The 17,751-nt window shown below is 37.2% G+C and overlaps 1 protein-coding gene across 1 annotated transcript; it reads left to right on the forward strand.

The window, feature by feature from the left end:
- The first annotated feature begins 580 nt into the window (after positions 1-580).
- LOC104219703 (probable pectinesterase/pectinesterase inhibitor 46) lies at positions 581-3,502 on the forward strand. Its single transcript, XM_009770420.2, has 2 exons — positions 581-1,693; positions 2,638-3,502. The coding sequence occupies exons 1-2, from the start codon at positions 649-651 to the stop codon at positions 3,324-3,326; spliced, it is 1,734 nt and encodes a 577-aa protein (XP_009768722.1). The 5' UTR covers positions 581-648; the 3' UTR covers positions 3,327-3,502.
- Positions 3,503-17,751: the final 14,249 nt, after the last annotated feature.

Here is a 17,751-nt window from a genome sequence, read left to right on the forward strand (position 1 = left end):
CTGTTGCTATTATGGCAAACCGCAAACACGGCAACGCGGCTATACCTCAATGTCCGCTACTACTTTGTTTATACAATAGGAAATGCATCTGTTTTTTCTTAAATTTTTCTTACCTATTCGTTTAACAGTATAACATTCTACTTTTATACTTGGTCCTTTTCTTACATTGTTCTATAGGTTTAGGTTCTATATATTGACGTGTAACAATTATTTATAATATTACAACTAACTTTGATTTATTTAATTAGCATTAATTAATAATCTACAACAAATAGTAAGTAATATATTATAATAAGTTAAGTTACAAACGACTTTTTGTCAAACACCCTCTCCCACACCACCCCGAATCCCACCTCACCCAGTGTATAGTCTCCTCGCTTTTTTTACTTTTTTATTTTTTTATAACAATGTAATATGTCACGCCCTTTATAACATTCCTAGAGCTGAACTGGTCCATAACAAAAGAAGACATGACTAGCACATTCGTTTCAATAGACTCTTCTTCATAACTCTTAACTCCCTAAGATAAAATTTATGCCTTGCACGTATAACATAAAACCCATCCTATATAAAGACTTGCCTTTCCAATTCTCATCAAGGGAAAACAAAAAAAGGAGAAGGGGAGGGGAAAAAAAGTAGTTAGCAAAAATGGCCCTTCCTAATGAAAATGATCAAGAAAGTGTGGCTGCTCGCAAAAAAACAATCAAGAGGATCAGTATTATTGCCATTTCTTCCATAGTTCTTGTTGGTTGTATTGTGGCTGCTGTAGTTGGAATAACTCTTGGCAAAAATGATGGGAATTCAGGCAACCAATCCAAGTCTTTTTCCACAGCTATCAAAGCTATTTGTGACATAACCTTATATCCTCAATCTTGTTACAGTAGTCTTGGTCCTCTAGCCAAATCAAACAACCTTAAACCTCAAGATATTTACAAATTATCCGTCCAAGTTGCTACCGACGAATTGTCAAGAGCTTCAGATGACTTCTTCAATATGCCAGAATTGAAGAATATATCTGATCCTATGGCTGTCAAGGCCTTGGAAAGTTGTCATGAACTTATTTCACTTTCACTAGATAGCCTGAATGAATCTCTTTCGATCCCAAACAAGTCATTTTCCGAGGCGTTTTCTGATCTCAAAACAAGGCTAAGCGCAGCTGGAACTTACCAACAAACATGCATTGAGGGTTTTGGGAATGTTACTTATGCTTTTGCTAGTATTGCTTCCCATAATTTTAAGAACTCAGGCGAATATACTAGTAACAGTTTGGCTATTATTGATAACATTGATCAATCAATTCAGAATTCTATTGACTCAATGGATTCCTTGGGTGGAATCGGGAGAAGACGTCGATTGATGAATTTTGATGGAGATTTTCCAAGCTGGATGGGTTCGAATGATAGGAAATTGCTTCAATCTTCAAAAGGAAAAAATTCGACCAAAGTGGATGTTGTGGTGGCTAAAGATGGCTCTGGGGATTTTATTACTATTACTAAGGCTCTTCAGGCTGTGCCTGAGAAGAGTAACAAGAGGTTTGTGATTTATGTGAAAAAGGGTGTTTATGTTGAGAATGTTAGGGTTGAGAAGAAGAAATGGAATGTTATGATGATTGGTGATGGAATGGATGCTACCATTGTTTCTGGCTCTCTCAACTTTATAGATGGCACTCCCACTTTTCAAACTGCAACTTTTGGTAAGTTTTCTTGGTTCAAATTTTGCATGAAACATATATATGGCAAGGTTGATACAACTTCTTAAATCCTAGATCGACATGCATGCAAGTTAATAACTGAATGCACGAAGGTTTTATATCGTTATTAGAACAATATAATAGAACTCTTTGTCTATATTTCTCGTGTTATGCACCTCTCACAGACATGATTTATATGATGGCGGAAGATAGGGGAGATGGCAATGCTATAATTAGCTTCTTTTACTGAGTTGTCGCTCGTGGTTTGGTTTCCCCCACCCCCGACTATAATTATTTTTTAAGGAAATTTAACTATAGAAATAGGCAGAGTTGAAGACAACTAGCACTCGTTATTGTAAAGGTGCGTAACATTTCTTTGTTTTCCTTTTGGGCACATACAAATTGTGTTCTATATAGGTTGAACAAGTATTCGATGCAAAAATTGCAGAACTGAGGATTCATATAGCATGTTGAGCCCCACGTCACGTGGAAAAATATAAATTAAAGTAAATGAGCTTCCTTATATAGCCTTGAACAATCCTCGATTGTCTCATGAGCTAGTTTTTTTTTGGTTAAGTTAGGCTCAAGGCCTATTTCTTTATTATACTATCATAGCACAGGTTCATCCTAATTTACTCGATGATGACCCCCCAATCTGTTAACACTCTAGATGTCTAGTCTTGGTTGGACGTGTAAAGGGGTGTGAATCCCACATTGGGTGGGCAAAATATAAATGGGATCTCCTTATATGTTCTTTGACGATAGTCCTATCCTATTAATCTAACTTTTGAGGTTGAGGTTCAATATTCATTTATTTATCATGTGGACCCCAACATATTTACGAATCTAGCTTTTGGGTTGGTTAGACACAAGATTAACTTATTTGGGACTGAGCAGCAGTTGTTATTTTTAATTCTAATTGTTTTTCCATTTTTCTTCCTACGCAGCTGTGTTTGGCAAGGGATTCATAGCTCGTGACATGGGGTTCCGCAACACAGCAGGTGCAGCCAAGCATCAAGCAGTTGCCCTAATGTCAACTGCTGATCTCTCTGTCTTTTATCGCTGCAAATTCGATGCATACCAAGACACGTTATACACACACTCCAATCGTCAATTCTACAGAGAATGCAGTATCTATGGCACAGTTGACTTCATATTTGGTAATTCAGCAGTTGTGTTCCAAAACTGCCACATACTTCCTAAGAAACCAATGCCTGGTCAAAAGAATACCATCACGGCTCAAGGCAAGATCGACCCCAATCAAAACACTGGCATTTCTATTCAAAATTGCACAATTTGGCCCTCAGCAAATCTCACTGGAGTTAGTACTTTCTTGGGTAGGCCATGGAAAAACTATTCAACAACCGTTATTATGTATACAACAATGGCCAGCTTTATTGATCCTACAGGGTGGTTACCTTGGGTGGGTACTACAGCACCAGATACTATTTTCTATGCTGAATATAGAAACTTCGGACCTGGGGCTGTTACTAAAAATAGAGTCAACTGGAAAGGATTGAAATTGAATATTACTAGTAAAGAAGCTAACAAGTTTTCTGTTCAAAAATTCATTCAAGGTGACAAATGGCTCCCATCTACAGGAGTCAGCTTCAAAAAGGATATCTCAGTCGGATGAATCTAATTTTTTTCTTTTTACCTACAACGGTTGATTTTTGTTTTCTGTTGTTGTTGTTGTTACTTGTGGAGCTCAAAGAGCCCAAGAATATATGTTATACACTCTAGGGGTAAAGACCCCTAATTGCTTTGTCACATTTGAAATTATAAACTAAATTAATGTGATTTTTTTCTCTATCAATTTGACTTTAAAAACCATTACTTTAATATTTTTATACAGTTACCGACACAGTAAGTCAAATATCTTTTATGTTGTATCCATACTATACAATGTAAAGAAAAATAGTTTTTATAATATTGAATCTCTAAAACTTTAAAATTTTAAAAAAAATTAACCATTCTCTAAATAAATTCTAAATTATGGTCAAGTTGTGACGGGAGTAAAATTTTGTTGAATTTTATTCTATAACTTAATTAATTAAACGTGCAAATGCTCAAATTCAATTCCTTAACTCTTTAGCTTTTCTTTGTTCTTCTATTAGATCTGGTCAATTTTCTTCTGCTGTAGATAATATTGATTGGGTCCTACTATACTTTAGTTAGTCCTTTTTCAAATATTCGGACGCGGTTTTAACTCGCAAGCATGAATCACAAATATATATATATATTCCTATTTAACTCTCCAAAATTTGGAACTGTTCAAGTGACCTATTTGGGGTAATTATCAATGGGTAAATTAAAAACTAACTAAATGTTTTGGATGTTTCATATATACTCAGATGCAATAAGTGCGATAACAATACCTCCTGACTGGTTAGCAATTTTATACGTTTATAATTTAGTTCACATTCATTACCAGAAACAAATTGTGCGGGCGAGGTATTCTGCAGCTACTTATTTAAAATTGCTAGATATTATGCTTGCACTTCCTTTCAAGAAATAAATTAATCCTTTTTATGATTGAAATAATCAAGAATCATGATTTAGTTAACAAAATGATGATAAATCAGAAACTAAAAGAAATATGCCACGGGAGATATAACAATTGAAGTGATCCGATACCCCTACGACATTCTTGAGTGCAGATGAGCCTCAAGAGTACAAAAATATCAAAAATATAATCTCACAAATTCACCTCTTAACTACTCGTTTGGATGGTTGTTATATATCGTTTTATAATGTATTGTATTGTATTTTATTGTATTGTTTGATGAATATAACGTTTGAATAGATTGCATTATTTGCCGTTGTTTCATGATGTCACGCATCAACAACATGAAGATTAAGCTTATAATATTACAAAGAAAAAGTAGGGTAGGGGTAGAATCATTATATAACTGTAAAGCCCCGTAAATTCTTTTTAATTAATTCCTACTAATTTCGAGCTTAAGAATTCGATTCAGTTCAACCCGAGTTTGAGATTTCTTGAATAGAATATGTCGTTGGAACACTTGGGGATAATTATTCTATCAAATGTTTAATGTTGGACTAAGGAAAATTTAGGACGTTGTCATTAACACTTGGATATAAATTTTTGTATAATAGATAAGTGCTTGGAAAATATTAATCTTCAAGAATAAAGATGGGGCAATTATATTTGGAATAAGATGGAAAGAGAAGTTTGGCAAAAGTTAGCAGTAACTAAATTGGAACAAGGGAACAATGGAATTAATTAGGAAAGGCAAAAGCAAACATGATAAGTTGGGAAATGGAATGAACAAAGTTTATGATCAAAGAGGTGCTTCAGTGATGGACGCTACCCTTGATGCATCGCGTCCAAAAGTTTTCTGCTGCCACAATGTTGGCAGTGAACTCCAGCCATAGCGCCAACCTTGGCATCCGCACAACTGAAGGGACTGGGACGCACGCTATGAAGCATGCGACGCGTCCCATGCGGCATCCGAGTTCTGGGGCCTTTTAAAGGTAATTACGAGGGGAGATTGGTATTTTAATTTAGACATTGTCTTGGGAGACTTAGAGAGAGAAAGGAGTTCCATACCATTAATGCATCTTCAAGGTAAGAATTAAATGTCCTCCTTTGGTAGATTTGGTCCATTTATTTCATTTCTTAACCCTTCAACATCATGGAATTCATAGATCTTTGAAGAAAATCTCAAGAACACTTCAAGAACTCAAATCTTGTATTTTCTAGGGTTTGACAAAGAGGTAATCTCTTCACGCCAAACTTATATATTATACTCCATGGACGTAGTAGAGTATGTTTATGAAGATAGATTTGTACTTAAACATCTATTCATGAAACCCTAGAAGCGTTGGTTGGTAGGGATGATGAATAGTGTTGGGTCTTATTTGAACGATGTTATTTTGAGCTTCTAGTGGAACGACTAGATCCCATAATATGTTTAATGAAGGATTTTGAGCTAAAATTCAAGGATTTACCTTCAAATGATGAAATGGGGATTTTTGTTAAACTTATGAAATTGGACTTAAAGTGTTAGACACTTAGCTGATTAGTTGGTATTGTTGTAGTGCGTTAATAAGTTATGTGAGTTCGTATATGTAGATTGTGACTCATCGACATTATTAGATCATTTGGGGTAAGGTTGAAAGCAATTTGAGGTACGTTGAAACTTATTATCTTCGGAGCTTTTCTCCAAACTTATATCGAAACACGATTAAATTGAGTTTCAAATATAAGTCCTAGCTTGTGAGGACGAGAGAGTTGGGATTGTACCATTTCTTTCGTCATAAAAGATTTGAGTGTTATGAATATTATTTTCTTGAAATGTAGTCAATGTTAAAACTAAATAGATGAGGAATAGTACTTGTAGTACTTTTTTTAAACGAAAATACATGAGTTATAAAATATCTTGGATTTAACTATTCTCAAATAGTTGATTTGGCTATGAATATCGTCATTGATAAATGTAAAGGTTTTAGGAGTTACTTAAGTTCACCGAGATTGACCTTGGATACTTTTCCTCATTAGATCATGAAACTACACGTGTCGGTGTAGGCGTAGAACCCACCTTATGGTTGGGAACTACGACAGAGTACTTCCTATTAGGAGGTACTATTGTGCTACTTTATTAGCACGGCTGAGTCGATTCGTGCGGCACAATGATGAGACGACCTTAGCAAGTAGGGTATATGATACTTACTGCTAGGTACATAACCTAGTTAACTTTTTTCCATGCCGGTAATGGTATAGCGCTCCCGGTGAATGAAAAATCTAACATGATTTGCAAAGACTACTGCTAAATGTTGCGACCAAAACACTCACGCAAGTGTACGCGATCGACAAGTAATATAGTAGTGAGTAGAGTATCGTTCCCACGAGGAATTATGATCAACTTCTCGACTGAAGTAGACTCAAACAATTATCAATTTATGCTATATTACTACAAAATATTTTAAATAACTAATTTACAATTTACTTAGTAATTAAACAATAATTCAATACAAAATTACTACACCAAATTCACAATATTTTGATAACAATTTGGGTAAATATATTCCCGGGTCATGGACTTGCTAGAGATCATGCTACTATTTTAGCTTAAGATTGATTTATTGAATTATCTGGGTTATTGATTATAGGGTTAATAATATTCATAAGAATCTTTCGAGTTCTTATGCATCTATTAAAGTTAAACTAATACCTATATGTCTATGGTATTAATATTAGCAAGAATGCATTTACAACTTCTATTTTTCAACCAAACAAGGCAATTAAGTATATGTCTATCTTAATTGCGAATTCTTCACCCGATGCCCGAGATTCAAAACTTGTTCTATTTGATTCTATATGCAACCAAGAATTTCCTTTTTCAAGTTTAATTCAAGATTCGTAAATAATATTTCACTGTTAGCTACGCAGTAAAATAATTAGAAGCAGAATCAAATAAACAACCCTTAACGATAGATTCAAGATCTTCAATCTAAGCTTCAAACAACAAGATCATCTAACATCCATGACCCAAGAATATTAGAGTATTTAGCTACTCATAATTATACAAAAATCAACAATAAAAGTTTTAAACTTAATATTAACAAGCAACAAGAAGAAAGTTTTAAAGAACTCTTTAAATCCTTCTCCAAGATGTTTTTCTTCTTCTCCTTTCTTAGCTCCAAGAAGAAGCTCCTTCTTCACTTTCTCTCTCAAGGATGAATAGTATTTTTGCACTTACTCCCCCTCAAAATCTGATCTTGTCCATAATGGAGTTCTTTCTTTATGTAAGTTGAGTGGGATTAAGAAGGAATTCCGATTTTACCCCTAAATAAAGTCTTCTCCGGATAGGACCCGCGCGAACTATCGCGCGAAGTTTAAAAGTTCGCGCGATAGTTCGCGCGCTTCTCTTGGCTTCCAGACAGAAACATTCGCGAACTATTGCGCGAAATTTCAAACTTCGCGCGCTTCAGTAGCTCGATTTTGTCCATTTTTTCCATCTCGTCCTTGCACACACTCGACTCCTAGGGGTTGTTCTTACTCATAAATAATTCCAATCTCCTCTTGAAAGTATCATTAGGCTTCTCATTCTGCAAGGTATACATATTTTGAGTAGAGCCTATTTTTCCATCAATTATCCATAATATGACATCGGAATATAATCAAGCAGAAGCATAAACAATAGCTAAATCACCTAGATTTTGCCTATTATCAATACCACACACTTAATTCATTGCTAGTCCTCGAGCAATCAACTAGAGAATTCTTTACTCAACTCTTTCCCTTAACGCCTTACACCTAGAACAATGTACATGTATTACGCTTAGCAGTGAACAATCCTAGCCTCAAAGTCTACTCTCAAGTGCCATGCAATATTCACACTTCCTCAAAGTACTCTATATAGAAGTCAAGACTTGCTTTTCTGTCACGAATCATATGCCCTCACAATTATATCAACAAAAACTGAGTTCAATCCATCACATTCAATTCATATGCCCACATATATCAAGAAAATCACTTAATCTCACAAAAGAGGTCACATGCATGCAATTGGTACCATAAGCTTGCCCTTAATGTAAATCTCTACTAATGTAGGCTAGCTCGATCCAAAATCAATTAGGACTTTTTCATGGTTGTAATGTGGGCTAAGGGACGGGTAGGATATATTTAGGAATAGTGACTCAACCCCTAAGCACTTTAACACATCACACGAACACTTTCAGCATAAATTCTTCAACCCACTTCTCATTTATACACAATGTCATCCCACATATACACCTTTTTTCTTTAAGCACTCTATTAATTTATTCCACTAGCTAGACCAAAATTCTTAGCTCCAAATTTTTCACTCAATTTTTACTAGTGGTGTATTTGTTTACAACATAAGTGCACCTTTCATCCTTTTATTGGTTCCACTCAAAAGTCACCCCACACTTATTTCCTTCTTACTTCTTTCAGCACTCTTCTCACAATTAAAGTGCTTTAAGAGGTAAAAGGATCAAAACAATGTCAATTAAGAACAAAATGGTATATGCTTGTAATGCGGGTGCCAAACTAAAAGTCTGAAGGCTCAAAAGGGTTAACTAGGGACAAATTTTATTTTTTTAATAAGCAATTAAGCTCAAAAAGGTCAAAGAAAGCCTAACATCATTTTTCAAACCGAGCATCACCTCAAATTTTGCTTCAACTCACATACCGGGCAAGTTCTAGACACAAGTACAATACATGGACTACACAAATACTCACCACACATGGCCTATGACTCATTCCAGATCAGCTCATCAAGACGCTCCATTATGAGCATTCAATTCAGTACAAACATACAAATTAAGGCACTTTATGTAAGATTCAACAATTAGGACTAAGCGTTACACTCTAGGGTCTATTGTGTTCATATGTGTCAACGCTATGGGTTCTCTTCTATAGCTTGCATCCTTTTATTTAATATATAAAAAACAAAAAAAATCATACTTGGAGCTAAAAACTCCTCTTAAAAAAATATAAAAAACTACATATGCTCGGTTCAAAATAAACCCTTGGAAAAGAACTGTGGCTTAAAGAACAACCAAGGGGGATTTGTTATACTACCTAAAAATAATAAAAAAAATAAAAACAAAAATCTTTTTGTTGTTTTCAATAAGCTCAGTCCCTCAAGAACTCCTATCTAAAAGAATCTGTCATCGGGCCGCGCCAATATAACTACTCCCCTAAAAAAAATTTGTTAACAGACAACAATTACTCCCACAATACTAAATCACCCAAAACATTATATATTGTACCACACCACCAAAACATTCCAACAATCCAAAACAATTGAAACAACCTAAAAATCGATAATAATTACTACCATCCTCCACCCCACACTTAAAGCGAGACATGTCCTCATGTCTTTCATTATAAACAAGAGATGAAGCAGAAGTACTTCCCTGGAGCTTCACTCTTGATCGGACACAGTTTCGGGGTTTACGTTACACGCACGCCCCAAAGCTCGCAGCCAACCCATGAACTTCTTTTCGGACTTGACTTGTCGGTCAGCTATTGCGTCCACACAAGTGTTCAAATCATACATGGAAGTGCGTATATCAGCCACCTCTTGTTCCAATGTGGTGGACCGGGATACTCTGGCACTTCTTGAAGAGGATGTTGCGCGTGATAGTGCTGCAGGTGATCTTCTGGGTGTTTGAGCCAGTGCTTCTCCCTCCACATCCATATGCTCTTCCTCCTCCGAAGCGTTCGAACCACTTTCATTCTCTCTACCTATCTCTACTGTTGGGGCTGCCTCCATGGTGTTCGGGCCAGGTCGGATCTTGTGGCTTTTTCTTACCAGCCCATCCACACGAATGTTTTCAGGCACCTGCACATTCCTGCAAAGTCTAGTCACCAAAGAAGGGAAAAAGAAACCATACTGGCGTTGGGGACATCTGATGAACATCTCGTCATGTATCACTTTGGCCATGTCAAAGGGAAGGCCCTTGATGAAACACCAAATCAACGCAGCCTGGGGTCCATTCACCTCTGTAGTATTTGTGGAGGGAATAAGACGACTGTTGATCACGTACAGCCAGCACTTCGCCTATTGAGTTAAGACGGCTGAATGGAACTTCTCTCCAAATTCTAGCCATTCTACCATTTTCCCTGGTTCACAAATTTCATCAAAGAAGTGCTCCCACTTGGCATCAGTTGGATGGCGCTCATATTCATATAAGTGTGAGTTCTCAGGCAGAGGGCCGGATAGTTGATAAGCTGCGCGTATCGCCTCAATGGAGGCATCTACCTCCTTCTGGCGCACGGTGACCACCTGGTGGACATGCTCGGGTAGATTGGCATAGAATTCTCGTACCACCATTTCATTAGCCTCCCTTGGCTCGTCAATGAAAGCTTGCAACCCCCGCTCCATCAATTTATTGAACATGTGGGGGCATCGTTCCTTGACCTTGTTGATGTTGATGCCCCTTTCCGCAATTGCCTTCTTAACCGCCTTTGCTATAAAATGGTTATGAGCCTCAAGGGAGACAAATTTGGTGCTGTCATAAGAGCGCGCTGGATCTGCCCTTTGGCGGCTTGATGATGGACCTGTGGCTTGACGCTTTTTCATTGGTGCCATAATACCTGCAAAACGTGGACATATTAACTCAGCCCAACAAAACTATTATGACTTGCTGCGGTTACTCAGACTTCACATGCAAAATTGGTCATAAATACATAATCATGCTCATTGAGGCATTTCCACAAACACCTTGTGGGAAGTAGGCTCTCACAGCTTTTTTCTAATGGTCTTGCAACAATGGCTTCCCACAAAAGTTCATTCATAACCCATTTCAAGTACTACACACCCCACACTTACAACAAACTAACCCCACAATATATTTTTCCAAGTTTGAAACCCAAATAACAAGATACAACTATATTAATAGCTTAAGATTCAATAAGAAACTTAAAATCTGAAAATAGCAAGAGAAAATCATAAAACTAAAGAAAACTAAAACTAGTGTTCATACCTTGTTAGAATTCGTGAGGTGGGGTGAAGCTGCTAATGATTTTAGGGAAGAAACCCTAAGTATTTTGAGATATGAGATGAGTGCTTGAAGTTATGAAAGTTAGGGTTTTTTTGTTGGTTTGGAAGAGATGACTGTGTTTTGGGGGTATTGGGTTTGGTTTTAATGGAAGGGGAAGGGGTATTAACTATTTATCTTACTAAAATAAAAGAAACAACAAAATAAAACAAACACAAAATAGAAAATAAAACGCCTGAAAAGTTCCAGGCTTATAGGATCGTCCAGGCGCGCGAACTATCGCGCGAACTATCGCGCGAACTATATAGTTTGCGCGATACTTCGCGCGTTTAGTTCTCTCAGGCAGAATGGTGCGCGAAGTATCGCGCGAACTATATAGTTCGTGCGATACTTCGCGCTTTTCAGTTACACCCGGCAGAAAGTTGCGCGAACTTGCGCACGAACTATATAGTTCGCGCGATAGTTCGCGAAGAAAGTTTTTTTTTTTCAAATACCCCATAGCATCTGCCCTTGTTCACCTGCATTTATTAGTACATAAAAAAATTATATATTCACAAATACCACAATCATTGGATTGCCTCCCAACCAGCGCCCTGTTTTACGTCGCGGCATGACGCCATATTGCATTATACATCAGTTAAATCTACTGAGGTTTTGTGACGTTGAATGTCACCGCCCCAATAGTGTTTAATTTGTTGACCATTTACCAAGAACATGCCAGTTGAATTAATATTTCGTAATTCAACTGTTCCATGAGGAGTTACACTTACTACAACAAAAGGGCCTGCCCAACGAGACTTAAGCTTTCCAGGAAAAAAGCTTTAGCCTTGAGTTGAACAAGAGAACTTCTTGACCCGGCTCAAACTCACGATGTTGGATGTGTTTGTCGTGCCACTTCTTGGTCTTTTCTTTATATAACTTGGCATTTTCATAAGCATGCAACCGAAACTCATCAAGTTCATTGAGTTGTAGCAGTCTTTTTTCTCCAGCTAAGTCCATATTCATATTTAGCTTTTTGATTGCCCAATAAGCTTTATGTTCTATCTCAACAGGCAAATGACATGATTTTCCATAAACCAACCTGTATGGAGAAGTACCTATTGGAGTTTTGTATGCAGTTCTGTAAGCCCACAATGCATCTTCTAACTTACCGGACCAATCTTTCCTATTTGCGCTCACAGTTTTCTCCAAAATCTGTTTCACCTCCATGTTTGACACTTCAACTTGACCACTCGTTTGAGGGTGATATGCAGTAGCAACCTTGTGTCTTACACTATATTTTGCTAGAATATTTTTCAATAATTTATTGCAAAAGTGTGTTCCTCCATCACTTATCAACACCCTTGGAATTCCAAAGCGTGTGAAAATGTGCTTCTTCACAGAACTCACCACTACCTTTGCATCATTAGTAGGAAGAGCAATGGCCTCAACCCACTTAGACACATAGTCCACTGCAACCAAAATATATCTGTGCCCATTAGAATATGGAAATGGTCCCATGAAATCTATTCCCCAGATATCAAAGAGCTCTACTGCCAAAATATTTTGTAAAGGCATCTCATGCTTCTTCATGATCGTTCCGGTTCTTTGGCACCTGTCACAATTTTTAACAAAAGCATGTGCATCTTTAAATAATTTTGGCCAGTAAAAACCTGATTGCAGAACCTTTTGTGCAGTTCTGTCTCCACCATGATGCCCTCCATAAAGAGAAGAATGACAGTCATGCAATATTGCATTCATCTCCTCCTCAGGGACACACCTTCTTACCAATTGATCTGCGCATTGCTTATATAGAAAAGGCTCGTCCCACATGTAGAATCTCACATCCTGTAAGAATCTTCTTCTATGGTCAGCTGTGAATTCTGGTGGAGTCACCCCACTTGCAATGAAATTCACATAATCAGCATACCACGGGGTTTCATCCGAAGTGATGGCTAGCAAATGTTTGTCAGGGAATGTTTCTTTGATTGATTCTCCTTCAGTGACATGCCCTTTATTTTCCAGCCTGGATAAATGATCTGCAACCTGATTCTCTGTTCCCTTTCAATCTCGAATCTCCAAATCAAATTCCTGCAAAAGAAGAACCCATCATATTAACCTTGGCTTGACATCTTTCTTTGCAAATAAATACCTTATAGCGGAGTGATCTGTGTAAACTGTGACTTTTGTCCCCACTAGATAGGATCTAAACTTATCAAATGCCCATACTACTGCGAGCAACTCTTTTTCTGTAACAGTGTAATTCATTTGAGATGGATTAAGAGTTCTACTCGCATAGTGAATGGAACAAAATATTTTCTCTTTCTGCTGCCCCAGAACAGCTCCAAGGGCTATATCACTTGCATCACACATCAATTCAAATGGAAGTTTCCAATCTGGAGAAATGATAATCGGTGCAGTAACTAATCTTCGTTTCAGCTCATCAAATGCTTTCAGACAAGCATCATCAAACTTGAAAGATGTATCTTTCTCAAGAAGCCTGCACAAAGGAGATGAGATTTTTGAAAAATCCTTGATGAAACGACGGTAAAAGCCCGCATGGCCTAAGAAACTACGAATGCCTCTAACTAATGTTGGTGGAGGTAATTTTTCAATTGCTTCCACCTTTGCTTTATCCACCTGCAATCCATTCTTGGACACTTTATGCCCTAAGACTATGCCTTCACGTACCATGAAATGGCATTTTTCCCAATTTAGTACCAAATTTGTTTCTTCACACCTAGCAAGGACCTTATCAAGATTCATTAAACATTCATCAAAAGAACATCCAAATACAGAAAAATCATCCATAAATACTTCCACAAATCTTTCAACCATATCAGTGAAAATAGCCATCATACACCTTTGAAAAGTCGCAGGTGCATTGCAAAGACCAAATGGCATTCTTTTAAATGCATATGTCCCATAGGGACATGTAAATGTGGTCTTTTCTTGGTCTTCTGGGCTATAAAAATTTGGTTATATCCCGAGTAGCCATCCAAAAAATAGTAGTATTCCTGCCCGGCTAACCTATCAAGAATCTGGTCAATAAAGGGAAGGGGGAAATGGTCTTTTCGGGTGGCATTATTCAATTTTCTATAATCTATACAAATCCTCCACCAAGTAACAGTTCTAATGGGAATCATATCATTATTTTCATTCGTCACTACAGTCATTCCTCCTTTCTTTGGAGCACATTGGACTGGACTTACCCATTTGCTATCAGATATTAGAAATACAATACCTGCATCAAGCCATTTAATCACTTCTTTTCTTACCACCTCTTTCATGTTCGGATTTAGGCGGCGTTGTTGTTCTATGCTTGGCTTGTGCCCTTCCTCCATGAGAATTTTATGCATGCAAAAAGCTGGACTAATACCTCTTATATCGGACATTGTCCACCCAATTGCTCTTTTATGCTCACGTAATACTCTTAACAATTTCTCCTCCTACAATTTAGATAAGTCAGCAGAAATAATAACAGGTAACGTTTCAGAACTACCCAAATAAGCATAATGAAGATGAGAAGGCAAAGGCTTTAATTCCAATTTGGGAGCTTCTTCAACTGAGGGCTTCAGAGGAGGACCATCTGGCCTGTTCAAAGGTTCAAAGGGATTAAAACCTTTTATATATTCACATGTTGCATTCAAAGTATGTTTCATCTCCTCAACCTCATCATTAATCTCCAAACTTTCAATCAACAAAATTGCTTTTTCTAAAGAATCCTGCAAATATACACTTGAGTTAACAAGTTGTTTATCAATCTCCATGATAGATATCATAGACAATTCTTCATACTACCGAGGAAGTTGAATTGCTTTATATACATTAAAAATAGCTTCCTCGTTGTCAACTCTCATGATCATTTTTCCTTCTCTTACTTTAATTATAGCATCACATGTAGCCAAGAGAGGTCTTCCCAATATAATAGGAACTTTTCATCGGCCTGAAAATCCAAGATAATGAAATCAGCCGGGAAAATAAATTTCCCAATTTTCAGTAGCACATCTTCTATCACCCCTTCCGGATAAGCTATGGACCTGTCTGCTAGTTGCAACATCACTGTGGTGGGTTTTGGGGCTCCCAAACCTAATTGTTTGTACAAAGACAATGGCATCAAATTTATGCTTGCTCTCAAATCACAAAGTGCATGGCCTACATCAACATTGCCTATTCTCACAGGGATAGTAAAGCTGTCAGGGTCCTTAAGCTTTTGAGGAAGCTTATTTTGGACCCTTGAAGTGCACTCTTCAGTAAGTGCAACTGTTTCAAATTCAGTCAGTCTTCTCTTGTTAGCCACAATATCTTTTATGTATTTGGCATATTTTGGAATATCACGAATCGCATCTACCAACGGAATATTCAATTGAATCTGACTCAACATAGAGAGAAATTTGTTGAACATGTGATCATCATTCTTCTTCTGCAGCCTTTGTGGAAATGGTGGTGGTGGTCTTGGAATGTTTACAGGTGCTGGAATTGTATCATCTTTCTTTTCCTCTTGTGTTGCTTTGGGAATCAATTCACCCTCAGGTACAAGCTTGTCTTTTCTCTTCTTTGGAACTTCTTCTAATTCCCTTCTCGTTCTTAGTGTAATTGCACTCACTTGAGGATTTTTTTCTGTATCACCTGGAAGAGCCCCTACAGGTCTAGTATTTTGATTTGCAGCCATTTGTCCCATTTGCCTTTCAAGATTTCTGAAGTCCATTCTGAGTTGCTGATTGTCTTGCAACAATTTTTTCAACAAATCATTTGTACTTTCTTCTGCCTGCTGGGGTGGCCTTTATGGTTGATTAAAATTTCCTTGGGGTCCATATTGATTCTGATTTGATTGATTTCCGCCCCAAGAGAAATTAGGATGATTCCTCCAATTTGCATTGTAAGTGTTCCCATATTGTGCCTGTTGGTTCATCGGCCCTCTGCTTTGTTGCCCAACATAGTAAATAGATTCAGGATTCACGGGCACATGTCACTTGTGTGATTATCGCCACACATTTCACAACAAACTGACATTTGTTGAACCTGCTGCATTGGTTGTGATGGTCCCATTGTCATTCTGGTCATTTGATTTGCCAACTTTGCTAAATCGGCTCTCATGGCGGAAATGTCATCCAGTTCAAGTAACCCTGCTTTCTGTTTCATTGCTCTTCTTGGTTCTCCTTCACCTTGCCAATTATGATCATTAGTAGTAAAGTTATTCAGCAGAAGTTGTATTTCACTGTATGATTTTGCCATGCAACTACCTCCACAAGCTGAATCAAGATTCATTTTGGAAGTTTCGTCTAATCCATCAACAAAATTATGGCCCAATACTTCATCAGTTTGACAATGATGAGGACAATCCTGAAGTAGTTTCTTGTATATTTCCCAATCTTGGCGAAGAGTTTCACCATCCCGTTGTTGAAACCCAAGAATCTGACTCCGCAAAAACTTTGTCTTTTTGGTGGGAAAAAACTTGATTAGGAATTTCTTTGCTAAATCATCCCAATTGTGGATTGAATTAGCTAGCTCTTTTTGCAACCATTCTCTAGCATCCCCCAATAATGAAAAGGGAAATAAGGTCAGCCTGACATAATCCTTGGAAACATTTGGATAATTGTAAGTATCCGTTATTTCCAAAAAAATTTGAATGTGCCTTTGTGGGTCTTCATGAGATAGACCAACATATTGCCCAGTGGACTGTATCAGCTGCACCATGTACTGTTTAAGCTCAAAGTGACCGGTGATTTCAGGCTTCACAATGGCCTGAGTCATATTAGCAAGGTTTGGCCTTGCTGCTTCTATTACTGCACGTTCTTGATTACCTGCCACCATTGTTGGCCGTGGTTGAACTTGAATGTCCAACTCTCTTTCGGTTTTCTTTCTAGCTTCTCACTCCTTCCTTGTTCTATGAATTGTTCGTTCAATTTCAGGATCAAAAGGGAAGAGGTTGTTTGTGCTTCTACTCCTCTGCATTCAAGAGAAGTGCCTGCGCAACACAAACAAAGTAGATGGAAATTTAGGTTTTTATTAACAGCTAATAAAATCTTAAAACAGTCAAGTAGCTAATTTCAATTCCCCGGCAACGGCGCCAAAAACTTGTTGCGACCAAAACACTTACGCAAGTGTACGCGATCGACAAGTAATATAGTAGTGAGTAGAGTATCGTTCCCACGAGGAATTGTGATCAACTTCTCGACTGATGTAGACTCAAACAATTATCAATTTATGCTATATTACTACAAAATATTTTAAATAACCAATTTACAATTTACTTAGTAATTAAACAATAATTCAATACAAAATTCCTACACCAAATTCACAATATTTTGATAATAATTTGGGTAAATATATTCCCGGGTCATGGACTTGCTAGAGATCATGCTACTATTTTAGCTTAAGATTGATTTATTGAATTATCCGGGTTATTGATTATAGGGTTAATAATATTCATAAGAATCTTTCGAGTTCTTATGCATCTATTCAAGTTAAACTAATACCTATATGTCTATGGTATTAATATTAGCAAGAATGCATTTACAACTCCTATTTTTCAACCAAACAAGGCAATTAAGTATATGTCTATCTTAATTGCGAATTCTTCA

The sequence above is a fragment of the Nicotiana sylvestris genome, chromosome 2, assembly GCF_000393655.2.
Source record: "Nicotiana sylvestris chromosome 2, ASM39365v2, whole genome shotgun sequence".
In the NCBI taxonomy this organism is placed as follows: Eukaryota; Viridiplantae; Streptophyta; class Magnoliopsida; order Solanales; family Solanaceae; genus Nicotiana; species Nicotiana sylvestris.

Bases quoted from the DNA above. Each gene is read 5' to 3' on its own strand.
- LOC104219703 (XM_009770420.2), top strand. From the start codon at position 649: ATGGCCCTTCCTAATGAAAATGATCAAGAAAGTGTGGCTGCTCGCAAA. The intron at 1,694-2,637 runs GTAAGTTTTCTT...CTTCCTACGCAG, and splicing joins TTTTCAAACTGCAACTTTTG to CTGTGTTTGGCAAGGGATTC.